General features: G+C 40.7%; 3 protein-coding genes across 3 annotated transcripts in view; 1 reads left to right on the forward strand and 2 right to left on the reverse strand.

The window, feature by feature from the left end:
* LOC129752029 (uncharacterized) overlaps nt 1-20860 on the forward strand; it is a 40299-nt gene extending 19439 nt beyond the window's left edge. The window contains exon 7 of the mRNA XM_055747819.1: nt 20523-20860. Coding sequence (XP_055603794.1) covers nt 20523-20683 — 161 coding nt within the window. The 3' untranslated portion in view covers nt 20684-20860. The remainder of the gene's footprint in view (nt 1-20522) is intronic.
* LOC129758269 (oocyte zinc finger protein XlCOF22-like) overlaps nt 1-21058 on the reverse strand; it is a 63373-nt gene extending 42315 nt beyond the window's left edge. Inside the window, exon 1 of the mRNA XM_055755747.1 lies at nt 20918-21058. The gene's annotated coding sequence lies outside the window, so the exon portion shown is untranslated. The remainder of the gene's footprint in view (nt 1-20917) is intronic.
* LOC129758266 (mediator of RNA polymerase II transcription subunit 23-like) lies at nt 20784-25630 on the reverse strand. The gene is made up of 5 exons (XM_055755743.1): nt 25419-25630; nt 24728-25355; nt 24509-24662; nt 21538-21982; nt 20784-21477 (listed from the first exon to the last, which is right to left on the reverse strand). Exons 1-5 carry the CDS (start codon nt 25535-25537, stop codon nt 20925-20927), a joined length of 1899 nt encoding a protein of 632 aa, XP_055611718.1. The 5' UTR covers nt 25538-25630; the 3' UTR covers nt 20784-20924.
* Nucleotides 25631-25636: the final 6 nt, after the last annotated feature.

The raw sequence follows: 25636 nt of genomic DNA on the forward strand, positions 1-25636 counted from the left end.
AAATTTCTTTTCTGAAGCATTTTTTGGAGTCAGGACGAAGAAGTGAAATTTCGTGAGTCACGTCACTCGAGTCGCAGAATAAGCCCCACGGGGTGACCGTTGTGTGACAAAACGGCCTAATTAGTTTTTGAGTGTATGACGAATGGGCGAAACTTCAAAACCAAAACAAAAACGGCCGATCAATTGGGCGGAACTTGCAGGCGTAACTTAAAACGAAACTCGAAAATCTCTGAAATTTAGTGAAAAAAGTTAAAGTTCTTGATAACCATCGAACAATAAGTGAATATAATGCAAATTTTTTGATTTTGTTGAACAAAAAGTGGTCGATTTTTTATCAGTTGCGTGTGTGAAGCCGAGCAGTGCAGACTAGTTTTTTGCGTGCTCCGTTCGCGGCCGAAGAAAAAACTGGGTGAACTTTCTGTTCAATGTCCGAAATTTGGAGTATGGATTAGTGTCGAAGTGTTGATGTGTGATTGATGTGTGAAAATAATAGAAATTATCTAAATTTTATATGTTGTTTTCGAGAAAAAAAGCGAGCGAAAAGTGCAAATTTATTGGACTCAATCAGCAGCTCCGTCGGTCTTCCATGAGAAAAAGTGCCTATTTGTTCGCAAATCGAAATTAAGTTACTTCCCTGGGGTTTACTGGAAAAATCATAAGAAACCAAACCAAACACAAGTTAAATGGTTTAAATAATCTGTTATGGTGATAGTGAGAGGTTTTTAATTGATTCAATAATCATGATGGAACACGTCAGTCATATGCAGAAAATTCGCAGTGTAGCGCAGCCTACTATGATTGACCAGCGCATGTGCAGATAAGTGAAATAAATCTGTTTGATTTGGCTATCGGCTTGCCCCGGTTTCGGGCATGAAGAATTTTATTGAGGGTGGATGATTTTAGTGTAAAATTTTAGTGAAAATGATTGCAATAAAAGGTTTGTCAAATGAAGTGGTCATGGATGTACATATATCTGTGAAATAGACCAATTCAAAGAAGTTCGTTATTAGTCGTTTGACAATCCCACAAAATTTGCAAAAATCAAATTGTTGAAATGTGGTTTCTCCTAGTGAAATCTTTTATGTTGAGGGTTGCGAAAATGTGATTCACAAAATAATTTTAAAATATGTTTCCCTCCCAAATATTGCATCTATTTGGTTGAGGAGTGTGAGCCAAAAGCAGAAGAAAACGGAAGAGAAAATCATGATGCAAAGGAAGAGAAATTGAAGGTGGAAAATTGCGGCGGTCGTCAGGGCATTGCCGATTCCTATGTACACCCAAAATTCAGCCTCTGTGCCAATGGCGTGTAGTCAATTACATAGCATCATTGGTACAAGAAGATAACGCGACCGGTGCTGATTCGATTTGCTCCCACCGGCATTAATCTCCCAAGTTAACTGAATTGCGTATGTCTGAAAGAAACAAAATACAAACGCTTTCACGTCCCTCCCTATCGCATCACAAGACGAAGAAGGATGGAAATAAATACCGGCCAACACCAGGCAGCCAGCGAACCGAGCACTGTGCGTGTGAATGTAGCAAAAGCAACAACAAAAACATCCTTCTAATTCAATCCCTTCAATCAACCGGCAAACAACCACGGCCAAGCTGTGCGTGTGTATGTAGCAAAAGCAACAACAAAAACATTCCTTCAATTTACCGGCAAACAACCACGCACCGGCCAAGCTGCCCGGCTTTAGCAGCTGTGTATATGTAGCGTGTGTATGTAATAGCAGGCAGTAAGCAAAGCACAGTTCTCATTCAATGGGTTTCCCTTTGCCTTCACTCCCGTTCCCTTTCCCGTTACCATCGCAAGACAAAGGACTACCTTGAAAGGCGGCCAAACGCCGGGAAGCCACCGTTGTGCGATTTTTTGTGATTGTTCGGTGGCAGAAAGCCTATGACAAATAACCCTCGTCCTTCATGAAGCTCAAATAGCACACTGGTTAGGATGACGGACTTGCAAGACGATAAAATTGGTGATTTGAGTTCGACTCTCCATACGGGCGCTGAAGTTTATATTTTTATTTTCTTGTTTCTGGGATGAATTATCCAATAGGAAGGAAATCCCATAAAATGTTTTTCTTGTTTCGCTTGAATGTAGTGGTCATGCATCATTTTGGTTGGGAGCCGAGTCCTTATGCCAGTTACGGTTTTTCAAACATATCATCTTCGGCACAGTGCACATTTCAGCGCATTATCGGCACAGAGATTTGCTAAATAGGCATTGGATTTTTGCAACCTCTTCTATGGGTGTATCAAAGCTGGAGTCAAAAGCAGAATGTGTCTAGCACGAGTGCTTTAGTTTAAAGAGCTTTGCACGTGCAAGAAAAAAAGACGGGTTTATTGAATTCAAATCCTAATGTCATCAGTATTTATTAGGTTTGAGCAATTGTATCGGCCAATAGGTGAGATGTATCTCTACATGCATATAACTAAATATAAACGAATGTTCAATCAGTTACCAGCTGGCCAGGTATATACACGGATGCCGGAATACCTTCGGTAAATTGATAGCATTGGAAATGTTTTCAATTTTAAACTGGTTGCGTACCTGATTGACCTATTCCTCCAATATATACTGACAGAAACACGTGAAACATTCATTACATAACAGTTCACACGAAGCCATGGTACCGGGTATGGCATTTGCAGCATTGGAGATCTGTCGATTAATCTAAATAATGCATGCATATCCATACTTTGGCAAAACTGCGGTGAATCCGTGCACCCATGGTGGATTACCAACATACAACATACATACATACAAAAAGTGGTCGATTTTTTAAATAGGATTTGAATAGGTGTTCCGAATTTTCAAACGCGTTTTTCTCGTTTCGAGCTAACTGCTAGTTTCGCCCTTATGAAATGTTACGCTAGACATGAAAAAAATTACCGAATGGATTTCACATTTGGATAACGATAAAAAATACCGGGACAATTTTTTGTCTCTCTCGTATATGTATGTATCATGTCAAAATGAAAGAGGCAATCAAGAATAGTCGCGTTATTGAGAAAATAATGACAAATTCGTATGTGAAATTGTCCAAAAATTTAAAACTTGGACAATCAGCTTCGATTATGTGGATAATCTAGCTGGTTCCGTGATAATAAAAAAATATGTGATCAGATCAAGAGTTTCTCAACAGAGCTCTTAGCCTAACAATAACTTAGCCTCAAGATCAAGGGAATCTTTAGAAGCATTCGGGCACACTTTGTCGTGGCCATGGACGATTTCGCCGATTCCGGAACGAAATATATCAAAGTTATCGGATCGAAACTTGCGGCATATGAGAAGAGAGCTCTTGGCCTCAACATGAAGAAAATCTATAGGAAAATCAATTCTGGGACAAGGGGTTTAGGGTTTGGCCAATCTGACCGGTTCCGGAACGAAATATGTCAAAGTTATCGGATTGAAACTTGCGGCACATTAGAAGAAAGCTCTTGGCCTCAACGTGAAGGGAATTCATAGAAGAAACGATTCGGGGACACTGGGTCATTATTTATTTTATTTTATTTACATAGTATTCCGTCTCACGACATAACTTGACGAACATAATTCCTAAAATTCACTCGGTTCATAGCAACCGTTCTCCAATTTCTTGGGCACCCCACGTTCGCCAGATCACGCTCCACTTGATCTAACCACCTCGCTCGTTGCGCCCCCGCTCGTCTTGTTCCTACCAGATTCGTGGCGAACACCTGTTTTGCAGGACAGTCGTCCGGCATTCTCGCAACATGTCCCGCCAGCGTATCCGGCCAGCCTTAACCACCTTCTGGATACTGGGTTCGCCGTAGAGTCGCGCGAGCTCGTGGTTCATCCTTCGCCTCCACACTCCGTTTTCCTGTACGCCGCCAAAGATGGTTCTTAACACTCGTCGCTCGAATACTCCGAGTGTACGCAGGTCCTCCTCGAGCAATATCCATGTCTCGTGCCCGTACAGAACAACCGGTCTAATGAGCGTCATATACAGGTTACACTTCGTGCGAGGGCTAAGTCTTCTCGACCGCAGTTGCTTGTGGAGTCCATAGTAGGCACGACTTCCGCTGATAGTTCGCCTCCGGATCTCACGGCTGGTGTCATGAGAAGAAAGCTCTTGGCCTCAACATGAAACGAATTCATATAAGAAGAATCGATTCGGGGATAGGGATCGTGGCCATGGACAATCTGGTTAGCGGCCATGGCAGTTTCGGAACGAAGTATTTGAAAGTTATCGGATGTAGACTTGCGACATATGAGAAGAAGGCTCTCGGATTCAACTTGAAGGGAATCCATAGGAGAAGCATTCGGGGACAAGGGGTCTTGGCCATGGCGCATCTGGCCAGTTCCGGAACGAAATAGGTCAATGTTATCGGATCGAGACTTGCGGCATATTGTATAACATCAAACAGGAGAATCGATACGGGGACACTGCTCCCCGAATTGATTCTCCTACACGCAGCGAAAAGTTGTACCGTTGAACTAAAACAAATACATCTTTGATTCAAAAACCTTGTGTACATTAAAACAAAATCCAATTTCCTTAATTTAAGTAAATTTTATATTGAACCGAACTTTTTTCCCATAAAACCAATGTTCCAAATTTTTAAATCAAAATATTCAATTTTTTTTTTTTTTTAATCAAAGGTCTGTTTATTAAGGCATTTTACTTACAAAGTTTCATTTTGCCGAGTGTATCACTTAACTCATCAATGTTAGTAGAAGGGGGGGCCGTAATAGTCGCGGCGACTCAACTGTTAGAATATAATTTAATTTAGGAGAGGGAAGGGGAACGTCTAGGGTTCAGTATAAAAAATTTCCATCTGGGTACGCTGGTGGCTTCCTGTAGCTGAAGTTCCGATAGCTACTCCAGGTGATCGTCTTCCTGGCCAGCCTTCTGGTTGTCGGACCCATCGCATGAGAACGAAACTCTATTAATGAAACGAAGCCAAGATTAATAGGGTACATATACAGGGGGAAAGATTATAGGGTACATATACAGGGAAGGTAAGAGGACTAAACGACCGAGTCAGACATTTTAAGATATTTGTAGATAGGGTACAAATATTCAAGATCAAGTTTTGCCAAGATGTCTCGAATTGGAACACCAGGTGGTTTACGTCGGGCCCTAAGGGTATCCAGTAGCCAAGCCCTCGATCGATCAAACCGTTCACACGTCCACACAACATGATCAATGTCTTGGTAGCCATCCCCACAAACACAAACATTGCTTGTAACTAGTTGTATACGAAACAAATGCGCGTCAAGCCGGCAGTGATTTGACATGAGCCGAGAAACCACGCGAATGAAATCGCGACTCATGTTAAAATGCTTAAACCATGCCTTCGTCGGAACCTTAGGGATAATCGAATGGAGCCAACGTCCCTTTGTGCCATTATCCCAGCTAGACTGCCAAGCGTTAATCGCTAAAGTGCGAGGTATTGAAAAATATTCATTGTAAGTTATTATCCTCTCAAAAATGTCACCTTGTAACGCGCCCACCTTAGCCAATGAGTCCGCCTTCTCATTGCCTTGAATAAGACAATGAGACGGGATCCAAGCTAAGGTAATCCTATACGAATTTTCGATCAAAGCGCCCAATACCCCTGAAATTTCCAACAAAAAATGGGAAGAGCGCTTCATCAGTTTCATCGATCGAATTGCCTCAACGGAGCTGAGACTATCCGAATAGATGAAATAGTGGTCTGCGGGCAGTGTGCGAATGTGTTCCAAGGTGCAGTAAATAGCGGCTAGCTCAGCAGTGTAAACGGAGCATGGCTCTCGAAGCTTAAACGAAGCTTCAAAGCCCTCATTATACACTGCGAAGCCAGTCGCGTTGTCGATTCTAGAACCATCAGTAAAGAACATTTTTATAGGATCAATTTCACGTACTTTTGAAGCAAAGATTGAAGGAATAATGTTGGGTCGGACGTGATCTGGTATTCCACGGATGTCAGCGGTCATGGACAGATCGAATCTTATCAAGGAACTGCTACTCGGGTAAAAGTGACTCGTGTCCGAATTTAATAAAGAAGGATTTATTTCTAATTGACTAAAAGTTTTATAATTATTTACATATGTTACTTGCGGATTAATATTCATAAGCCTTTCCAAATTTTCTATCACCAAAGGATTCATAGTTTCACTTCGAATTAGGAAACGTAGCGATAAATCGAAGAACCGATTTTTCAACGGCATTACTCCCGCCAGTACTTCGAGACACATCGTATGTGTCGATTGCATACAACCCATGGCAATACGCAAACAACGATACTGTATTCGTTCTAGTTTAATCAAGTGGGTTTGCGCGGCGGACCCAAAGCAAAAGCTTCCATATTCTATGACCGACAGTATCGTTGTTTGGTATAACCTGATGAGGTCCTGTGGATGAGCACTAGACTGAGTCGATTTGGGGTCATTTTTGAATTCCTCAAACCCTGGGGTCTTAAAAGCTTCGTCTTGGTCTAAAACTAATCCGTGATTTTTTGCAGAATTTTCAAGTAACGTTTACATGAGTAAATTTTAACTTTTAGGTTTGTATGGGAAAATTGAATATTTTGTACTGAAAAATAAACATCGTTTTTGTTTCGTCTCTGGAACCGAGCCAGCTGATGGTTTTTGTGCCAATTTATAAAATTCCTAAGAGAAATTTTCCGCTGAACAACTTTGTCGAAGACTTTAACTTCGTATCTTATTAGGCAAAAAAGTTATTAGCAGTTCAATAGGGGTATGTCTTTTCCCATTGATAAACATTAAATTCAATTGACATCACTGCAGGGTGCCTATAAAGGTATTGCATGACTACTTTTCATGCTATACTTTGCGAGGCTCCAGCAGTGATGTCAATTGAATTTATGGTTTATCAATGCGAAAAGACATACCCCTGTTAAACAGCTTATAACTTTTTTGCCTAATGAGATACGAAGTTAAGGTCCTGGACAAAGTTGTTCAGCGGAAAATTTCTCTTAGGAATTTTATAAATTGGCACAAAAACCATCAGCTGGCTCGGCTCCACAGAAGAAACAAAAACTATGTTGATTTTTCAGTACAAAATATTCAATTTTCCCATACAAACCTAAAAGTTCAAATTTACTCATTTAAACGTTACTTAAAAATTCTGCAAAAAATCATGGATTAGTTTTGGACTAAGACGAAACTTTTAAGACCCCAGGGTTTGAGGAATTCAAAAATGACCCCAAATCGACTCAGTCTAATGAGCACCCCACCAGGTTCCAGTAATCGTTCGAAGAAAATTGATTCTCTTTTGGCATTTTTGTGTCAAGTACCTAATATGTTTTCCCCAGAGGCATTTAGAGTCGAACCAGACACCCAAATATTTAAAACTAAGAGATTGAGTTAGAGTTCTACCCATCATAAGGAGCTCTATTTGAGGAGGGGAATGCTTCCTTGAAAAAACTACTAACTCGGTTTTACTAGGCGAAAACTCGATGCCTAGATTCCTGGCCCAATGTGATAGATTATTAAGAGTTTCTTGTAACGGAGGTTTTATTTGAGTGTCTGTTTTACCTGTGATATGAACAACACAGTCATCCGCAAGCTGTCTTAGCGTACAATTTTGTGCCATACAAGCATCGATTTCTCGGACATAAAAGTTGTATAGCAGGGGGCTTAAACATGAGCCTTGGGGTAGACCCATGTAACTAATTCGTTCGACTTTGGTTTCTCCATGGCTAAAATGCATGATTTTTTCAGACAACAGGTTGTATAGAAAATTGTTCAAAATTGGTGAAAGTCCGCAAGAGTTAAGATTACTAAATAGCACTTCTATGGACACCGAATCGAATGCCCCTTTGATGTCCAGAAATACTGCCCCCATCTGCTCTTTTTGGGCAAACGCCAATTGAATGTCTGATGAAAGTAATGCTAGACAGTCGTTCGTACCCTTGCCTCTACGGAATCCAAATTGTGTACTTGACAACAGGTTGTTTGATTCAACCCATTTATCCAGCCGAAAGAGAATCATTTTTTCGAGCAATTTCCGGAGACACGAGAGCATTGCAATCGGCCTATACGAATTGTATTCAGAAGCTGGTTTTCCCGGTTTTTGTATGGCGATGACTTTCACTTGTCTCCAGTCATGCGGAACAATGTTCAGCTCCAAACACTTATTGAATAAATTCAACAAGCGTTTCTTAGCGGTATCTGGAAGATTCTTCAACAAGTTGAATTTGATTCTGTCCAGTCCGGGAGCTGAATTGTTACAAGACCAGAGCGCAAGTGAAAGTTCGACCATCGAGAATTGATCCTCCGTTTCGGAACTATTCTCTGTATCCCGATAGTGTCTCTGAGCTGGTGCTGCGTCGGGGCAGACCTTTTTCGCGAACTGTATCAGCCATCGACTTGAACTTTCTTCAGTTTCGTTCGAAGGAGTGTGATTTCGCATGTTTCGTGCCGTTCTCCAAAGCGTGTGCAAAGACGTTTCTCGAGATAACCCATCCACGAATCGCCGCCAGTACCCCCGTTTCTTGCCCCTGATCAAGTTCTTGAACTTGCGTTCCAAGGCCAAGTAACGTTGGAACTTCTCTGGCAATCCGGTTCTGCGAAACTCAACAAACGCCTTGCACTTTTCAGTTCGCGCACGCGAGCAATCTCCATCCCACCACGGAGTGGGAGGCCGTTTCTGTATCGTCGAGCTTTCATTCCGTCTGACCTGTGCCCCGATTGCACAGTCCACAATTGTTCCGGAAATAAAACTGTACTCTGCCTCCGGAGGCAGTTCTTCTGTTGAGTCAATGGCTTCAATGACGTCCGATGCATACTTTTTCCAATCTATATTCCTTGTGAGGTCATAAGGAATATTGATTTCTTCGGGTGGACTACGACCACTGATGACAGAAATATTGATAGGCAAATGATCGCTTCCCTGAGGGTCTTGGATTACCTTCCACGTACAATCCAAACTCAGAGAGGAAGAAGCTAAAGAAAGGTCTAAAATACTATGCTGTGATTGGGATCCATTAATTCGAGTCACTTCCCCATTGTTTAAGACAGTCATGTTGAAGTCGTCGCACAGCTCATAAATAATGTTAGCACGTTCATCATCACGTGAGCTACCCCAGCCCACGCCATGGGAGTTAAAGTCTCCCAGAACTAGCCGGGGTTCTGGGAGAAGTGAAATAATATTCGCCAATTGGTTCCGGCTCACGCTTGAAGATGGCGGAATATAAACCGAGGCTAGACAAAGGTCTTGACCTTTTATTCTAGCTTGGCAACTAACGACTTCAATACCTGGAGATGGCTGTAGTGGAATACGATAGAAAGAGTGGCATTTCTTGATCCCCAAAAGAACACCACCCCCTCTTTGACCATCACGGTCCAGGCGAATAATGTTGTGGCTGTGGAAGTTGAAATCTACGTTAGGAGAAAGCCAAGTTTCGCATAAGGCGAATACATCACAATTCAAATTGTGTACCAAAGCTTGAAAAGAGTCTAATTTTGGCAGAATACTTCTGCAGTTCCATTGTAATACAGAAACAATTTCTCTTCCCTCATTGAATGAATTAGCCATCAAAAGAAATTGTTTCTGAAATGAGGGTCATTGTGAGAGCTTTCTTTTTTAAAATTTCTCTCAAAAGGGGTACAAACATATTAATCATAGTTCTCCATCCTGCTGGTACACTGAAAAAGTCCAGGATCAACGCAACAATTTCCGAGAATTTCATCTTACCATCAGCCGAAAAGCTGGGAAAACTATTCGACGATGGATCAGATGCAGTTTCTCTGGAAATTGTTGCATTCCTGTTAGCTACTGATGGGCCTGAATTCTGAAGGGAAGCCTGGGGTTTTGACTTCCCAGAAAGTGGAGGGAAGTCCTTCGGGGATGGATTAAAACCCGGAGGCTTCTGAATAGGAGGGGAAGAATTACTATTTCCACTTTGAGGATTTCTTTTAGTTTTAATTTTGCTGGCAGCTAATAGGGGTTGTGTGTTAGTTGTGCGTTTCCTTTTTGGAGCCTGTGAAACATTTTTATTAAAGGATGGCCCAGTTGATGTTCCTTCACATGGATCCTCCCCTTCGGACTCATTCTCGCTTAGAAGGCCAAACTGGTTTTCTGAGACGATTGGCAAAGACTTCATCAGCATGTCTCTATATGATTTTTTAGAGCGGGTTTTCAAAGAAGTCTTGATTTTTTCCCGGCGCGATATGTACTTCGGACACGCCGAGAGAGCATGAGATGCTTCCCCAGTGCAATATAAACACCTGTTTGCTGCTGGTGTTGTACACGAAGCTTCCTCATGCTTCTCCCCGCACTTAGAGCAGCGTGCCTGATTGCAGCAGTAGGCGGCCGTATGATCCAACTGCTTGCACTTCTGGCAGAACATGACCGAAGGCACATAAAGTCTCACAGGTAGACGAACCTTCCCGATCGCAACGTAATCAGGAAGTGCAGTGCCGGAAAAGGTAACCCGAAAAGAGTTCGACAGGGAAAACTTCCGTTTTTCCCCCTCGTCTGATGCTGATTTTAGTTGACGCGCGTCCAACACCTTGACCGTTGGAAGAGCAGGATCCTTGAATCGGCCAACCCCTGATTCCATTAGGTCATCGACGGTCAAACCCTCTTCGGTTACAACTCCGTCGATTTCCACGTCACGAGCGGGAACGTAAACACGATACTCGATCGTAAACTTCGGGTCACAAGCAATGGCATTTGCTTCCTTCAAGCTACCAACAACAATGCGCATCTTGTGCGGTCTCATAGGCTGGTAGCTTATTACGGAAGGGTAAGATCGATCAAGGTCCCGTGCAATTGAAATCACATTGGGTGATTTCCCATTCGGTTTGGACCGGATGTAAACCACCCAAGGTCCCGTCGATCCAGGTTGGTAAACCCGACGGCGAGGGGCAGCTTCAGGCAACTCGTTAGCCTTTTTAAAAGAGGAGTTTGTTGTTGATGGATTACTTTCATTATTCGAGGGAAAAGAAGAGTTGCCGAATCTAAAATGTGTCGGTGATATTGATAACCTATAGGGCCTAGGAGAGGGAACAGGGGTGTTTTCGGTGTCCGAAATGTACATTGGTGTGTGGGATATGTTTTCAGGGTCTATTTCGTCGGGAGGTCTGCCCTCCGAAATAACTTTCTCCCGAATGGGAGGATCTTTGCCTTCCTCGCCGTCGTCAACCATCAGTCGGCAACTTTCCGAGCTAATGGGTACAAGCGGAGAACTAAACCTTGGAAAATTTGGTTAAATTGTACAAAGCAATAAAATTTATGAAGAGAAAACAATATAACAAAATAGTAATAATAATAGGAACGATGGAATAAGAAGAAAACAAAACGAAAGAAAACCCAATACAATATTGGAGTAAAAAAAAAAAAAAAACAATTATAATTTTGGATACACCCTATACAAACCGTCGCCGAGACAACGTGGCCTTTTGTGTTGACTTGGCTGGCAACTATTGAAGAGCCTATTGTTTTCGGCTGGGTGATGACGATGATGATGATTAGCTAGCAGAGCCAGCAACACTCGATTGTGATGTTATTCACTCGCGCAAATTGTTTTCCTTATGTGGAAGCGTAATATAAACGCACTCGGTGGAAATAACTGCCTTCACGGTGTTCACATCCGGATATTTATAATATACAGCCAAACGAACCTTTTCACTTAGCACTCAACGATTCACTTGTCAGAGGGAAAGAAACACAACCGTTCCGAAAGAGTACTGCGAATCGAATGAAAAATATTCAATTTGAACTCAAAGAATTTTTTTTTTTTACTCAGAATCTAAGTAAAAAATCATTGATTTATATGAATTTTCTTTTGAACCAAAGTATTTTTTCGTCAAACAGTCGACACATCTGCATTAGCTTCTGTTTGGTGAACGGGTCGGCGAGAAGCTTTTCCGACAACCAGTCAGACTTATTTATTTTCTCCGGAATCTTCCTGCCGCACAACCGCCAGATAGCACCGGAATCACAAAACGTACCCGGCGTAGGAAAGTTTCGACAGCTTTCAGAAAACAAACGATAGTGGACTCTTAGGTATATAGGTCTTTCAAAATTAATTTAATTTCAAATAAACCGTCTACATAACAAAATTTTTCAGGGCAACCATTCATCCAACTAATTTGAAGAGGTAACTGTACCGACTGTTTCGGTCCTCCAGATATGCGGTTGCAATCGCTTCCGGTCCGGTCCAAGAGACTCAACATCTGGCGCCGAAACCCTTCATCATTTGTTCGGATGGAACTGGCCGCCAACAAACATCGTCCAGTAAGTACTTTTCATACATTGTATGCAAATAATTTTTAATTTTTTTAATTGCATTAATTAGCTTACTGGCGTTTTTTTTTAAAGCTTCATAACAAACCGTATCATGTGTTCTCCTCTTTATTTACAGATGTACCGGTTGAAGAACTCTTATCCTGTGGAATATCGATGATCCTAATGATGAAGAACATGCATGTACTTAAAAAGAAATAAAATGTTCTTATTATAATTGATTTCTTTTTATTTCCAATAGGATGAAAATTAATATGTAGTACTAGAATTTTTAGGAACAAAAAATAGAACTGAAAAACAAATGCTTTTAAATTGAAACCCAAATACCGTTGGAATAAAGGAAAATTTCATAAAATTAAACGAAAAGGTTTTTGAATCAAAAGCATTTAATTATTTGAAACAAAGAAAAAGTTTTGATTCAAAGGAAAGCATTTCTTCGAAACAAAAGAAAATGCATTTGAATCAAAGGAATTTTTATTTGTCCCAAAATCAAAGGAAAAAATCCTTTGTTTTTGCGGCACTTTCCTTTGAAACTAATTTCTATTTTTCTGCGTGTATGTATGTCCCTTTAAGAGGAGGCCAAAAGCTTTTCTGCAATATGCCGCAAGATTCGATCCAACAGCTCTAATTTGATATTTGTGGAACCGCTTATCCTTGTATATGTCTATAGCAACAAACGAATGTCAAAGAAAAATAATGTCGGCATCCATCCAACTAAATTCGCGTTATCATTTCGAGCGTGCGACAACGACAAAGATACATTTTATTTTGTCTTGAAAACTTCAATTAGGGACAACTTAATTATCATTTGTTAGTAGGCGATTTTTTATTCACTGCTCATGATCGAAGCCTCCTGCAGCGTATTCTCAGTAAAGGCGAAGGTCAATCCCTGAGGTCATACTTCACTTGATGACTAAAGACCAGATCTCTCTCTTAACAACTCGAGGCCTGCTTCACTCATTGAAACGTGTTACCCTGGACTCACAACGCGTCACGTCTCTCTCGCGGAAACTTCTTACACGACACTAATTGTAAAGTCTTCGGAGGTGGAGTTATCCTATACCCAAGCCACGGCATACCCATGACAACGTATACTATGTATTTGATCTTTGGACTTCAAAAGCTTTCAACAGTTTAGAGGTTTTTTTAGGAAAACAACATGAAATGATGTTGCCTCTAGATTTTTTGAAGCCTAATAGAGAATTCAAAATTTTAGAAATCTATATTTAAAAAAAGAAAATTTTGATGATAAAACTCATCAACAATCAAGAATGGAAAACGTTGAAATTTCACAGAAATTGAATCAAAAGACAAAAAAATTGACATAAAAATGTCACAAGAAGACTCCACAAAGGACACTAACGGCGTGTTCGTAAATTATTTTTTCTATCGAAGTGATTTTTTCTATCGATGCTGGCGTTCGTAAATTCAACAAACTTGTTGATCGTAGTAATCGAAGAATTAATAATTGTTCATAGTAGTCCGATGTTTAAGAATTGCAAATAAATCACTCTTGTTAAGTATCTCGTTGAAACCACTCGTGTTTTCACTTACTCTCCGTTATTTTCCATAAGGTTATGAGCCCAGAAGCGGGCGTCATAGCGACGAGATATCAAAATTGATAATTTTTCACACGTGGTTTCACACAAGCTAGCTGAGATCGGGTTCGAAGTCAACGACCGGTGGATGTCAAACATTCTTCTGATGGGACTTCCGAAGCAGTATGAACCAATGGTGATGGGTCTCGAGGCGTCAGGAATCAACATGACGGCGGACACTATACGAGCAAAGATTTTGCAGGACGTCAAGTGGCCGGATGATGATGCGACGAGTTGCGAGAGGGCGTTTTATGGTAATCATCGAAATTAACCGAAAAAGATTACGAGCGGTAAGCCAGACAAGTCAGCTATTGTGTGCTATAGGTGCATTACGCTGTCGAGTGTCCACAGAAACCGGAAAGGCACTCTTCATTCATGGTGCGGAAACGTTGTGCGAAATCGAACGATCCCTGGATTTTTGATTCCGGTTCATCATCGCACATGTGTAACAATCGAGAGGTACTGGATCATGCACTTCCAGTGAAGGAATCTATCGTCGTGGCTAACAATATGAAAAGTTCGATTGTGGCCAAGGGAAACACAACACTCCGAGCAGATGTCTTAGGTGAGTGTAGCATTTTAAACATAAAAGAAGTTATGTGCATTCCAGATTTGGCGACGAATTTATTGTCCGTAAGCCAGATTTGTAGTTTCGGACATCGAGTTGTGTTCATGAGAGATTCGTGCACGGTTTACAACTCCAAAGACGAAGTGATTGCGATGGGCGATCAGCAAGATGGTCTCTACAAATTTCGTCGGTATGGCAAAGACGTTGCATTTGCGGCAACGCCAAAAGAAGATTTGGCGTGTTGGCACAGAAAGATGGGGCATTTGAATAGACCCATAGTGAAGCGTCGGACGTGGGAAGCTAAGTCAGAAGCAGGAATTTTCGACGGTCATTCAACTGGGACGAAAGGCTGTCGCATCCACAATCCCCGGACCAAGAAGGTGCCAAATAGTTGCAACGTTGTTTTCAAAGGATTTCGAATTCGCATGCAAGGCGACGAGGAAGTTTTCCGATTCCCCGAAGCAGATTCGAATATTGAAAAAGGATCCGAAAAGAGGAGGACAGACAAAATGGTACAGCCAGATTCAAGGGTCGTTATTCCGGGAGGTCCGTTATCCGGAAAGGTCAACAGAGCAGTTTTCGGCAACAAGTCCGAGTTTGACGATATAAGAGCACCTGCAACGGTTCAGGCGTAAATATTGGTTTTAAGTATGCCAGTTTTAGCACAATTTGAAATTTTAGAATCGGCTAAAACACCCACTCCCCACCGGTGTAGGAGCAAATTTAAAACGTAAACACTTTCATTGCAGGTACTCAATAATTGAGAAGAAAAAACCCATTTTATTAGAAAAATTGCATAAGTTTTGAGTTTCACGGTTAATTGTCTTAAAATTAATTCTACAAATATTCTTTTTGACAGAACAATGATTTCAACTATTCTACCAGAATTTCATTAATTTAAAAGCAAAAATGACTACACAACGAGGAAAAAAGGTCAATTGAAACAATTCTTCAATTAATTCAATCAAATTGCTTTGAATCAATGGAATAAGGTTTTGTTGAAATGAAATGAAAAAGCATTTTTTTTTTTCAAGTTATTGCTGACATTGATAAAGGAAACGAGAAATGTTCATCCCAAAGTCAAAGGAAATTTTCCTTTGATTTGTCGACATTTTTGTTTGACAAAAACTTGTTTCACTATTTGTAAATTTATGTATGGATACAGAAAAATATGCTGATATTGACGAAAACTCCGAGCAATCCATACGAAACTAAAAACCTCTCAATATCTCAAATAAAACAAAAATTATAGAACAAACAATAAACATTTATTTTTCCTCATCGAAAAAGTATAAAAATTTTCTTTTCGTTTATTTTTTTCAAATTTTAGAACGCTGACTGGATTCACTAATTCGTCGAGCCCAAATGAAAGGTTTTTTTTTAATTATATTAAATCGAGAATAATGTGACGTCTATTATTTATACTTGATATGGTTTTTATCAACATCTATTCTCAATTTATGTTACGTATAGGGTGGTTAAAGCGAAAAAAAACATTCAAATAATATCTCAAAAAGAAACTATTATCACACCCAATGTTACCCAAACATGTGTGAAAGAAATCATTGTTGGCTAAAATTTTCTCACCGTGAACTAAATCGGTCTGTCGTATATTTTGAAATCCTGTTCCAAATTTGCATGAATTTGGAACAAAGGCGTATAACTGTTGGGAATTTTGAAATCGATAACTGTGCTAAAACAGCAATATACACCACCGGTGCCAGCCGAAATGTTTTAGCGTGGTCGAAAACCGTGTTTTGCATCTACCGTTGGGACAGCCCTAAGAGCACCTGCAACGGTTCAGGCGTAAATATTGGTTTTAAGTATATCACGCAGAAAAATAGAAATTAGTTTCAAAGGAAAGTGCCGCAAAAACAAAGGATTTTTTCCTTTGAATTTGGGACAAATAAAAATTCCTTTGATTCAAATGCATTTCCTTTTGTTTCGAAGAAATGCTTTCCTTTGAATCAAAACTTTTTCTTTGTTCCAAATAACAAAATGCTTTTGATTCAAAAGACTTTTCGTTTAATTTTAAGAATTTTTTCTTTATTTCAACGGCATTTGGATTTCAATTTAAAAGCATTTGTTCTTGAATTCTATTTCTTGTTCCTAAAAAATTCTAGTACTACATATGGATTTTCGTCCTATTGAGAATAAAAAGAAATCAATTATGGTTTAAAACATTTTATTTCTCTGTAAGTTCATGTTCACATATTCGATTTTCTCCAGGATTAGAGTTTTGAACCGGTACATCTGAAAATAAAAAGGAGAACAAAATGTACACATGATTTTTTACATAGCGCACATAATAAAAATTTATGACAAAAATGCTTCTCTTGTTATGAAGCTCACCAAAAACTATATTTAGCTGGAAAGTACTACTGAAAGGTGTTTGTTGGCGGACATTTCCATTCGAACAGGGTTTCGGCGCCAGATGTCTCCTTGGACCGGATCCGAAGCATTTAGTTGGATGAATGATTGTCCTGAAAAAGTTTGTTAGGTTGACGGTTTAGGTATTTGAAAACAATTTTATTTTGAAAGACCTACCTAGGAGTTCACTATCGTTTGTCCTTTTAAAGCTCTAGAGACTTTCCTACGCCGTATCTCGTGATTCCGGTGCTGTCTGGCTGTTGCGCGGCAGTAAGATTTCGCAAAAAATAAACAGGACTGATTGTCGGAAAAACTTCTCGCCAACCCGTTCACCGAACAGAAAATAATGAAGACTGTTTGACGAAAAAATACTTTGAATCAAAAGAAAATTCATCTAAATCAATGAATTTCCACATTGATTCAGAGTCAAAAAAAAAATTCTTTGATTTCAAATTAAATATTTTGATTCAAAAATTTGGAACATTGGTTTAATGGAAAAAAAGTTCGGTTCAATATAAAATTTACTTGAATCAAGGAAATTGGATTTTGTTTCAATGTACACAAGGTTTTTGAATCAAAGATTTATTTTTTTTATCTCAATGGTACTACTTTTCGCTGCGTGTACCAGTTTAAGCACAATTTGAAATTTTAGAATCGGCTAAAACACCCACTCCCCACCGGTGTAGGAGCAAATTTAAAACGGAAACACTTTCATTGCAGACACTCAATAATAGAGAAGAAAAAACCTATTTTATTAGAAAAATTTCATGAGTTTTGAGTTTCACGGTTAATTGTCTTAAAATTAATTCTACGAATATTCTTTTTGACAGAACAATGATTTCAACTATTCTACCAGGATTCCATTAATTTAAAAGCAAAAATGACTACACAACGAGGAAAAAAGGTCAATTGAAAGAATTCTTCAATTAATTCAATCAAATTGCTTTGAATCAATGGAATAAGCTTTTGTTGAAATGAAATGAAAAAGCAATTTTTTTTCAAATTATTGCTGACATTGATATAGGAAACGAGAAATGTTCATCCCAAAGTCAAAGGAAATTTTCCTTTGATTTGTCGACATTTTTGTTTGACAAAAACTTGTTTCACTATTTGTAAATTTATGTATGGATACAAAAAAATATGCTGATATTGACGAAAACTCCGAGCAATCCATACGAAACTAAAAATCTCTCAATATCTCAAATAAAACAAAAATTATAGAACAAACAATAAACATTTATTTATCTCATCGAAAAAGTATTAAAATTTTCTTTTTGTTTATTTTTTCAAATGAAAAGCTTTTTATTTAATTATAATAAATCGAGAATAATGTGACATCTATTATTTATACTTGATATGGTTTTTATTAACATCTATTCTCAATTTATGTTACGTATAGGGTGGTTGAAGCGAAAAAAAAACATTCAAATAATATCTCAAAAAGAAACTATTATCACACCCAATGTTACCCAAACATGTGTGAAATAAATCATTGTTGGCTAAAATTTTCTCACCGTGAACTAAATCGGTCTGTCGTATATTTTGAAATCCTGTTCCAAATTTGCATGAATTTGGAACAAAGGCGTATAACTGTTGGGAATTTTGAAATCGATAACTGTGCTAAAACAGCAATATACGCCACCGGTGCCAGCCGAAATGTTTTAGCGTGGTCGAAAACCGTGTTTTGCATCTACCGTTGGGACAGCCCTAATTGGCTCAAGGAGAAAACCATTGAACTATTCCAAGTCGAGTCAATTAATCGAATGTCGGAAACTCTCACCAAGGCGGTTCCGGTACAGAAACTACAGGAAGTCAGGTCCTTCCTTGGAATTCAAGAATTCTCGATTAAGGGGGGATGTTGATCGTAGTAATCGAAGTATTAATAATTGGTCATAGTAGTCCGATGTTTAAGAATTGCAAATAAATCACTCTTGTTAAGTATCTCGTTGAAACCACTCGTGTTTTCACTTACTCTCCGTTATTTTCCATAAAAACTGTATGCAAAAGCATTGGAAGGTGATTTACTTACTTACTTACTTAATGGTCCCGCGCCGATCCTCCGGTGCATAGGGCCGTGGTAAAAGACCTCCACTGTTGACGATCCGGAGCCAGCGTCTTCACCTGGTCCCAGTCAAGATTCTCGTCGACAGTTCGGATTTCAGCGGCTAGACTTCGCCGCCACGAATTTCTGGGTCTGCCTCTTCTTCGATGACCTTCTGGATTCCAGTCTAGCGCCTCTCTGCAAATCTCGTTTTCATCTCTTCGCAGCGTGTGCCCAATCCATCTCCACTTACGTTCCCGAATCTCGATTTCTAGCGCCCTTTGATGACACCGGCGATGTAGTTCCTCATTCGAGATCCAATTGCCAGGCCACCAAGCGCGGATGATATTCCGCAGGCAGCGGTTTACAAATACTTGCAGTTTTCGCGTCTTTACCGCATATGTGCACCAAGTTTCGCACCCGTACAGCAATACGGATTTGACGTTTGAGTTGAAGATTCGGATTTTCGTTCGTAGAGAGAACTGGCGTGACCGCCAGATGTTTCGGAGACTCGCAAACGTAAATCGGGCCTTTCTTATCCGGGTTTCGATGTCTTTTCTGGTACCACCATCAGGCGTTATCTGGCTACCAAGATACTGGAAGCACTCCACTTTTTCAACTTGTTGCCCAGCTACCATGAAACTGGAGGGATTTCCTGTGTTGATCTCCATCGACTTGGTCTTTCCGACATTGACTTTGAGGTGATTTGACATCTACCAAAAAAATCAATGCATCACTCAAACAAATCAGTTTACGAACACGCCGTAAAATTAACAAAAATGCCACAAAAGTCTCATATAAATGTCTATACAAGGAAATGGAAAAACTGAAAAAAACAAATTACACTAGAGTGCTCGAGTTAATCTTTTTTTTTTGAGTCTACAGTCATATAGGACGTTAGGGCGAATGCAAATAAGTTTCTGCAGTAGAAATTGGAATATTTCTTTTGAAATGCCGAATGAAGAAACAAGGGAAACGACCGTTTTCACCTAGAAAAATTTACTTGATTCAAATTTCAATTATGCTGAGCTAAAAAGGCAAAAAAAAGAAATATCTGAGACGAAATTTTGACTAATTACTTCAATTCAAAAGAGACTGATAACATAGTTGAAGTTGATCCCAAATTCAAACAAAAATTGAAAAAAAATGTTAGAACATCGCTACCCTTAAATTAGACTGGAATTTCTATACCTACTCAGTCGGATAATTCGGTTCGCCAGTGAAGCTATACGCATGAAGATTAGACGATAAGCTAATTTCGCTGTGCCAAAAACAAAAACAAGGCTCACGTGACTGTTTGGTATTATACTTGATCCATCAAACATTCAGATTTACATCGATGGACCAATAACTTTGAAACCTTCCCTTTGAAAAGGTTGATTGACTAATTGAGTAACTGCAGTTCATGATTTCGTGGTGAAAAGCAGTTAGGCGCTACTTTTCCATCTACTCAATGCTAGGCTAGATATTTTGCTAATGCCAATTTCTGGGTTCTAGATGGGCTTGTAATAATATGATTTAAAAAAATGGTTGCATGGTTGAGAACCATTTTGGCCTATTTGTAAGCATTGCAACTCATAGGAATTAAGAGAACAAATCGTTTTACGATTCTACCATTACGCTTGACTACCTTTTTGTTAACCTTCATCAAGATTATCTAAATGAAGGTACCGAAGGATTGTGTACGAACATGTTCATGAGTTTGTTTTTTCCACTTTCAGGTCAACGCTTTGCCATGCTGGAGCTGAAAGCGATCGTGGCGGCTGTGCTACAAAACTTCCGCGTGCTACCGGTCACTAAACCGGAGGATATCGTTTTCGTAGCCGATCTGGTGCTTCGAGCCCGAGATCCCATACTGGTTAAATTCGAGCGGCGTGACTAGTCTAGAGGCTTCATTTATAGCTTTCACGGCCACTTTCTTTCCTTTCTATCACAACAAACTTTGACGGCACTACAAAGTAGCGGTGTACTGGACACGAGTAAAAATAAAAATATGTATATTGTAGCACTGTTATCGTTAAATATTTTGTGAGAAATATAAATGTTACTTTTCCTTATATGAATATAGTTATGTTAATGGGAAAATGTGTACGAGAATCAATGGGAGACAACTTACTGTTTGTTTACTGTTGCTGTTGCACTTGCTGTGGCTGGGCTTGGGTTTGGGATTGGGGAACGATTGAAGTCGATGGTTGTTGTTGCGCTGCTGGTTGACCGCCGGGAATCGAACCAGACGCAGCACTGCTGCTAGGCGTGGCAGCTTGTTGACCGGAGGCGGCGCCACCTGCTCCTGCTGTCTGACCACCGGACACTTCCGGATTCGGTTGATCGACACCGATTTCATCAACGTTCAACCGCGTTATGAAACGTAGCCGCATCTGAAGGGCTGGTCGCAGCCGACGGATGATGGCCTCCAAGTCGGACTTCATCATATCGCCCACGAACATGTACTTGATGTGGTACAACAAATCACAAATCGGATCCATATACTTGAGAGGTCCCGTGGGTTGGGCTTTGTCGACCTGTTCTAGCAATTCGTACAGAATGAGGGTGATATCCGAAACGGCTCTCGGTCGCTCAGTACTCAGCCGATTCAGAAAGGGTCCAACCACGTGACAGAGATAGATCAATTGATACTCAGTTTTGATTATGGGCTTGAACTTTTCTTTGATGTAGCTGTAACGAAAGACAATTTTAGAACATTTCTACAAAAGAAAAATATGTTTCTGAACTTACTCTGTAACAGTGGAAATCTGGCCTATTCCACTGTGATGCAAGATACTCTGGGCGATCGCCAGAATCACCACGTAATTTTTCTCCAGCATAGCTTCCTTGACTATTTTGAAGTTAAACATTTCGAACGGGCTCTGGCGGTGAGTCCAGTCGGTCATCTGGGCGCAGCTGATCATGTCCTGCAGCCGGTCGTAGATGACACCCCAGTAGGATTCCGGCAGCGCCGCCATGATCAGACCAATGGTGTTGATCCAGTTGTGGATGCTCTGGTGTGGGATCACCGGGTAACCCTTGACGATGACGTCGATCAGACTGTTGGCTACCACTTGGGGTCCGGCTGGAAGTCCCAGCAGCTCAACGCAAGTCACGTACAGGGCGTGAGCCGGGGGGTTCGGGAACTCATTGAACCGCCAATCGGTACCGGGGAACACGTTCTTACCGTCGATTGCTGGTTGAGGGGTTGGCTTGGTTAAGGAAAGTTTCTAGAGATAAGTGTGTACAGGGACAAACATCGCAAATGTAAGGCAGATGACATAGTGAGAGCGATGCGATGCGAATTGGCGGAAAATTTACGGACGCAGCCTATGCGAACTCGAGCGGCGGAACAAATTGACATCTCCTTCGTCGCGTTGAGTATGTCAGGTTTAAGCGATTCACATACATTTTCATCAAATGTGGTTCGCCGCATTGAATCGCATTCGCCGGTTCGCATCGCATCGCACTCACTATGTCATCGGCCTAAGATGCCCTTTATTGACTTCCGTACTTCCTCGTAGAAGTATCGGATAAACCTTTTGTAGAAAGCGCAAAAAATTGGTATAAGTAGTGTTCATTTTATAAAACGGACACCTAGATGTTACGATAAAAAGTTGACGTTAAACCCAAATTTGATGAAACTGGTTTCATCGTGTATAAAATTTTGTTAACAAAGCACTGATGTATTTTTTTTGTGAGAAAGCGACAGGATTTCGTAAAATGGGAGGAATTGATAAAGAAACCCGTGTTTTTATAATTCAAAAGTACTTGTGAAACGATCGAAGTCTCCGGTTTATCAAATCATCAGGAAGTTTGAAGAGCATCGTACTCTTGAAGATTTGCCAAGATCCGAAACCAGAAGAGTCACAGTGAATCCACAAATCGAGAAGAAATGTGTTAAGCTTTTGTTGTCACATGCACACAACTCTGTTCAAAGAATTGCCAAAAAACTGAAAAATTTCCGTTGGGACCGTCCAAAACATAAAACGAAGGAACCACATTAAGACCTACAGGAAGCAGAGACATCCTAAACGGAGCGCGAAATAGCACGAACGAGCGAAGCAGCGATGTCGGAGACTGGATACGATTTTGAAGAAGCAAAATAACCGTTGCATTTTGATGGATGATGAAACTTATTACAAACTGGACACAGCCGCTCTTCCTGGGCCGCAATTTTTCAACGCAATTGTTGATAAGGAGGTACCTCATGATAAGCGATCCATTGAAATCGAAAAGTTTGGCAAAAAAGTGCTTGTTTGGCAAGCTATCTGCCCTTGCGGAGAAAGATGTTCGCCATATTTCACAACAGGTAACAGGTAATGGTGAAAACTATCGTAGGGAATGTATCGAAAAACACCTTGTTTCTCTTTATCGTCGTCATAAAAGCCCATCATTGTTCTGGCCTGACCTTGCATCCACACACTACGCTTCAGCTACTCTCAAACTACTGAAATCCTTTAAGATATGTTTTGTAGAGAAAGAGAACAATCCGCCAAATTGTCCTGAGCTGCGCCCGGTAGAGCGTTACAATCCATCGACGAGTTCAAGAAAATGCGGACAAAAGCCAGCCGAAAAGTCAAGCCGGAAACTGTAAAGAGGTTCATGAGCGGAGTTCGAGGAAAAGTGCACTAATTTTATCGTTGAAAACTTTTGGTTTTCTCACTTTCTTCTTGTTCTGGATTAGTTTTGCAATGTTTTAAAGAAATCTCTATGTAATTTGGTCAATAAATGAATAAGATATCGTCAAAACAAAGTGTCCGTTTTATAAAATGAACACTCCTTACTGAACAAACAGCGAGACCAACAGGAGACTTGTAAATCTGAGCCGGATCAAGTAGTGGGTCGAGATCGGAGTCGCTCAGAACCAGTCAGGTTTTCGGATATTCGGAGAAGTGTGTCCATTCCATACTCGGATAGTCGAAACGATTAATATTAGTACCATGCTTTTCAACATGTATTCGCAGTTCTACAACAATCCTCCACAACGTAGACAGATCCAGTTTCGACGACTTTTAGCGGGACCGGTCCAATGAACCTTCCAATATTCCGACGTCCCAGGAGAAACTTTATGTTTCCTCTGTAAGTGGCTCCCAAAGGTAAAAAATAGGGATTAATAGAGTTGGGGGGTCGAGAAAATGGAATAATGACGAGCAATTCCAGTGACCCTAAGAATTATGTAACTTCGTCAAACGTTCAGGTTTAAGATTAAGTGGGAAGTATCGAGATTTTTATATTAGTTCAGATTTTCTTCCTAGAAACGTTTCCCCCTACTCTCAGGATACTTTAACTGAATTCCAAACGATGAACGAAATTCTGAAGAGCGTTGACGGAAAGAAGGATACCATGAGAGCAGAATACCAATCGCTTATCTAGAATGGTACTTGGGAGCGGAAGGAAGGCTTGGCTCTACATGGACATTTATTCAAAGGCGTTTTACGGCTTGAAGCAGTCAAGTTTCTTTCTCCGCCCTCTTCAACTAGAAAATTACTAATTAGATGTGCCCGCCCGCAAACCAAAGAAGACCGGTACGCTATGATCAGGGTTCCTTTTCGGGAACTCCTAAGGAGGTTTTCAGGTTTTTTGTACAGGACACTGGAGGCGATATTGCTTATGCTACGAATGCTGTTGTAGCATATGCGATGTCGGGTTGGGCGTTAATCTCGGTAAAACTAAAGTGTGAGAAAAAATGAATAAATATTGTTTTTCAATAAAAGGATACTGTCCTGCATGCGCCGAACGAGTCCGATGTAGTACGTCAACTCCGGCACCCAGGTGATGGTTTCGTCCTTTTTCAGCATGTTCAGCTGATACTGCTCGGTCAGGGCCCAATTGTCTGGGCGGACGTCTTTCAGCGAACCGATCACTGTTCCCACCTGTTAAAAATTAAACTCTTATGAAACATCCATAAAACTAGACTTATTCTGTTATGGTGACTTACCAGCCGCTTCTTCAGCTGAGGTCGATCTCTCAACCGTCTTTCATAATAGTGTAAGGTGTTGTACAGGTACGTTATCGGCCGATCGTGGAACTTGTACAACATACCCAGGTGATCGAGCAAAACGTCCAGCGTTTTACTCATACTTGGTGGCACCTCCAGATACCGATGGATGGTGATATCAAGCACCGGTAGGAATCGAAGACAAACGTTGCCAAAATAGACCGGTAACGATGGGTGGGAAACCGATTCATCCGGAGCGAATTTTTCCGGGAACTTCTGGTGGAACGCCAGATGCTTCTCGTGCCAGTTGTTCTCCTTCCAGTGTTCCGGCGAGTTGATGCTAACGAACTCCTGCAGCCGGTTGCGGAACTCGGACGTTTTCAGTAGCAGCAGTTGGATGATGCAGAAGCAAACCTGTGCTTCGTTACCTTCCAGAGTACGGAGTAACAGACAGAGGACCAGCCGGTCGATCGTGATGATGTTATACTTCCATATCATGTCGTTGATGGTGTCCACACACTTGTTGACGTGTGCGCTAACACCGGAATTCGATACCTCAAACACGAGATAATCGCACAGCTTGCGCAAATGAGCCGACAGGGCCCGGGCACCGATGCGTTCGAGAATTCTAGAAAAAGAGATTAGATCCATCTTTGAAAATTTAAATCTAAAATACGAAGGAAGATCTTACTTAAACGCCACCGGACTGATCGTGTCGGTTTCAACGATCATCTTGAATTGCAAACACAACAGCAGCGGCGGAGATCCGGCCGACCCGAAGTGACTGGTGATGTCGTTCTCGTTGGACATCGAAGCCCAATTACGATACTCCTCATCAACCGATTTCTTCAACAGTTGCTTGTTTTCCTTCGGTATGCTGTGCTGGACGAAGAAATCATTCAGGACCGG

The sequence above is a fragment of the Uranotaenia lowii genome, chromosome 3, assembly GCF_029784155.1.
Source record: "Uranotaenia lowii strain MFRU-FL chromosome 3, ASM2978415v1, whole genome shotgun sequence".
Classification (NCBI taxonomy): Eukaryota; Metazoa; Arthropoda; class Insecta; order Diptera; family Culicidae; genus Uranotaenia; species Uranotaenia lowii.

What these genes read in the sequence shown, in the direction of transcription:
- LOC129758266 (XM_055755743.1), bottom strand. Translation starts at nt 25,537, where the DNA reads ATGTCCAACGAGAACGACATCACCAGTCACTTCGGGTCGGCCGGATCT. An exon ending in CGTTCGGCGCATGCAGGACA is followed by an intron (nt 21,983 to 24,508) that starts GTATCCTTTTAT and finishes CCCCTCAACCAG; the next exon opens with CAATCGACGGTAAGAACGTG. An exon ending in CAGATTTCCACTGTTACAGA is followed by an intron (nt 21,478 to 21,537) that starts GTAAGTTCAGAA and finishes CTTTCGTTACAG; the next exon opens with CTACATCAAAGAAAAGTTCA.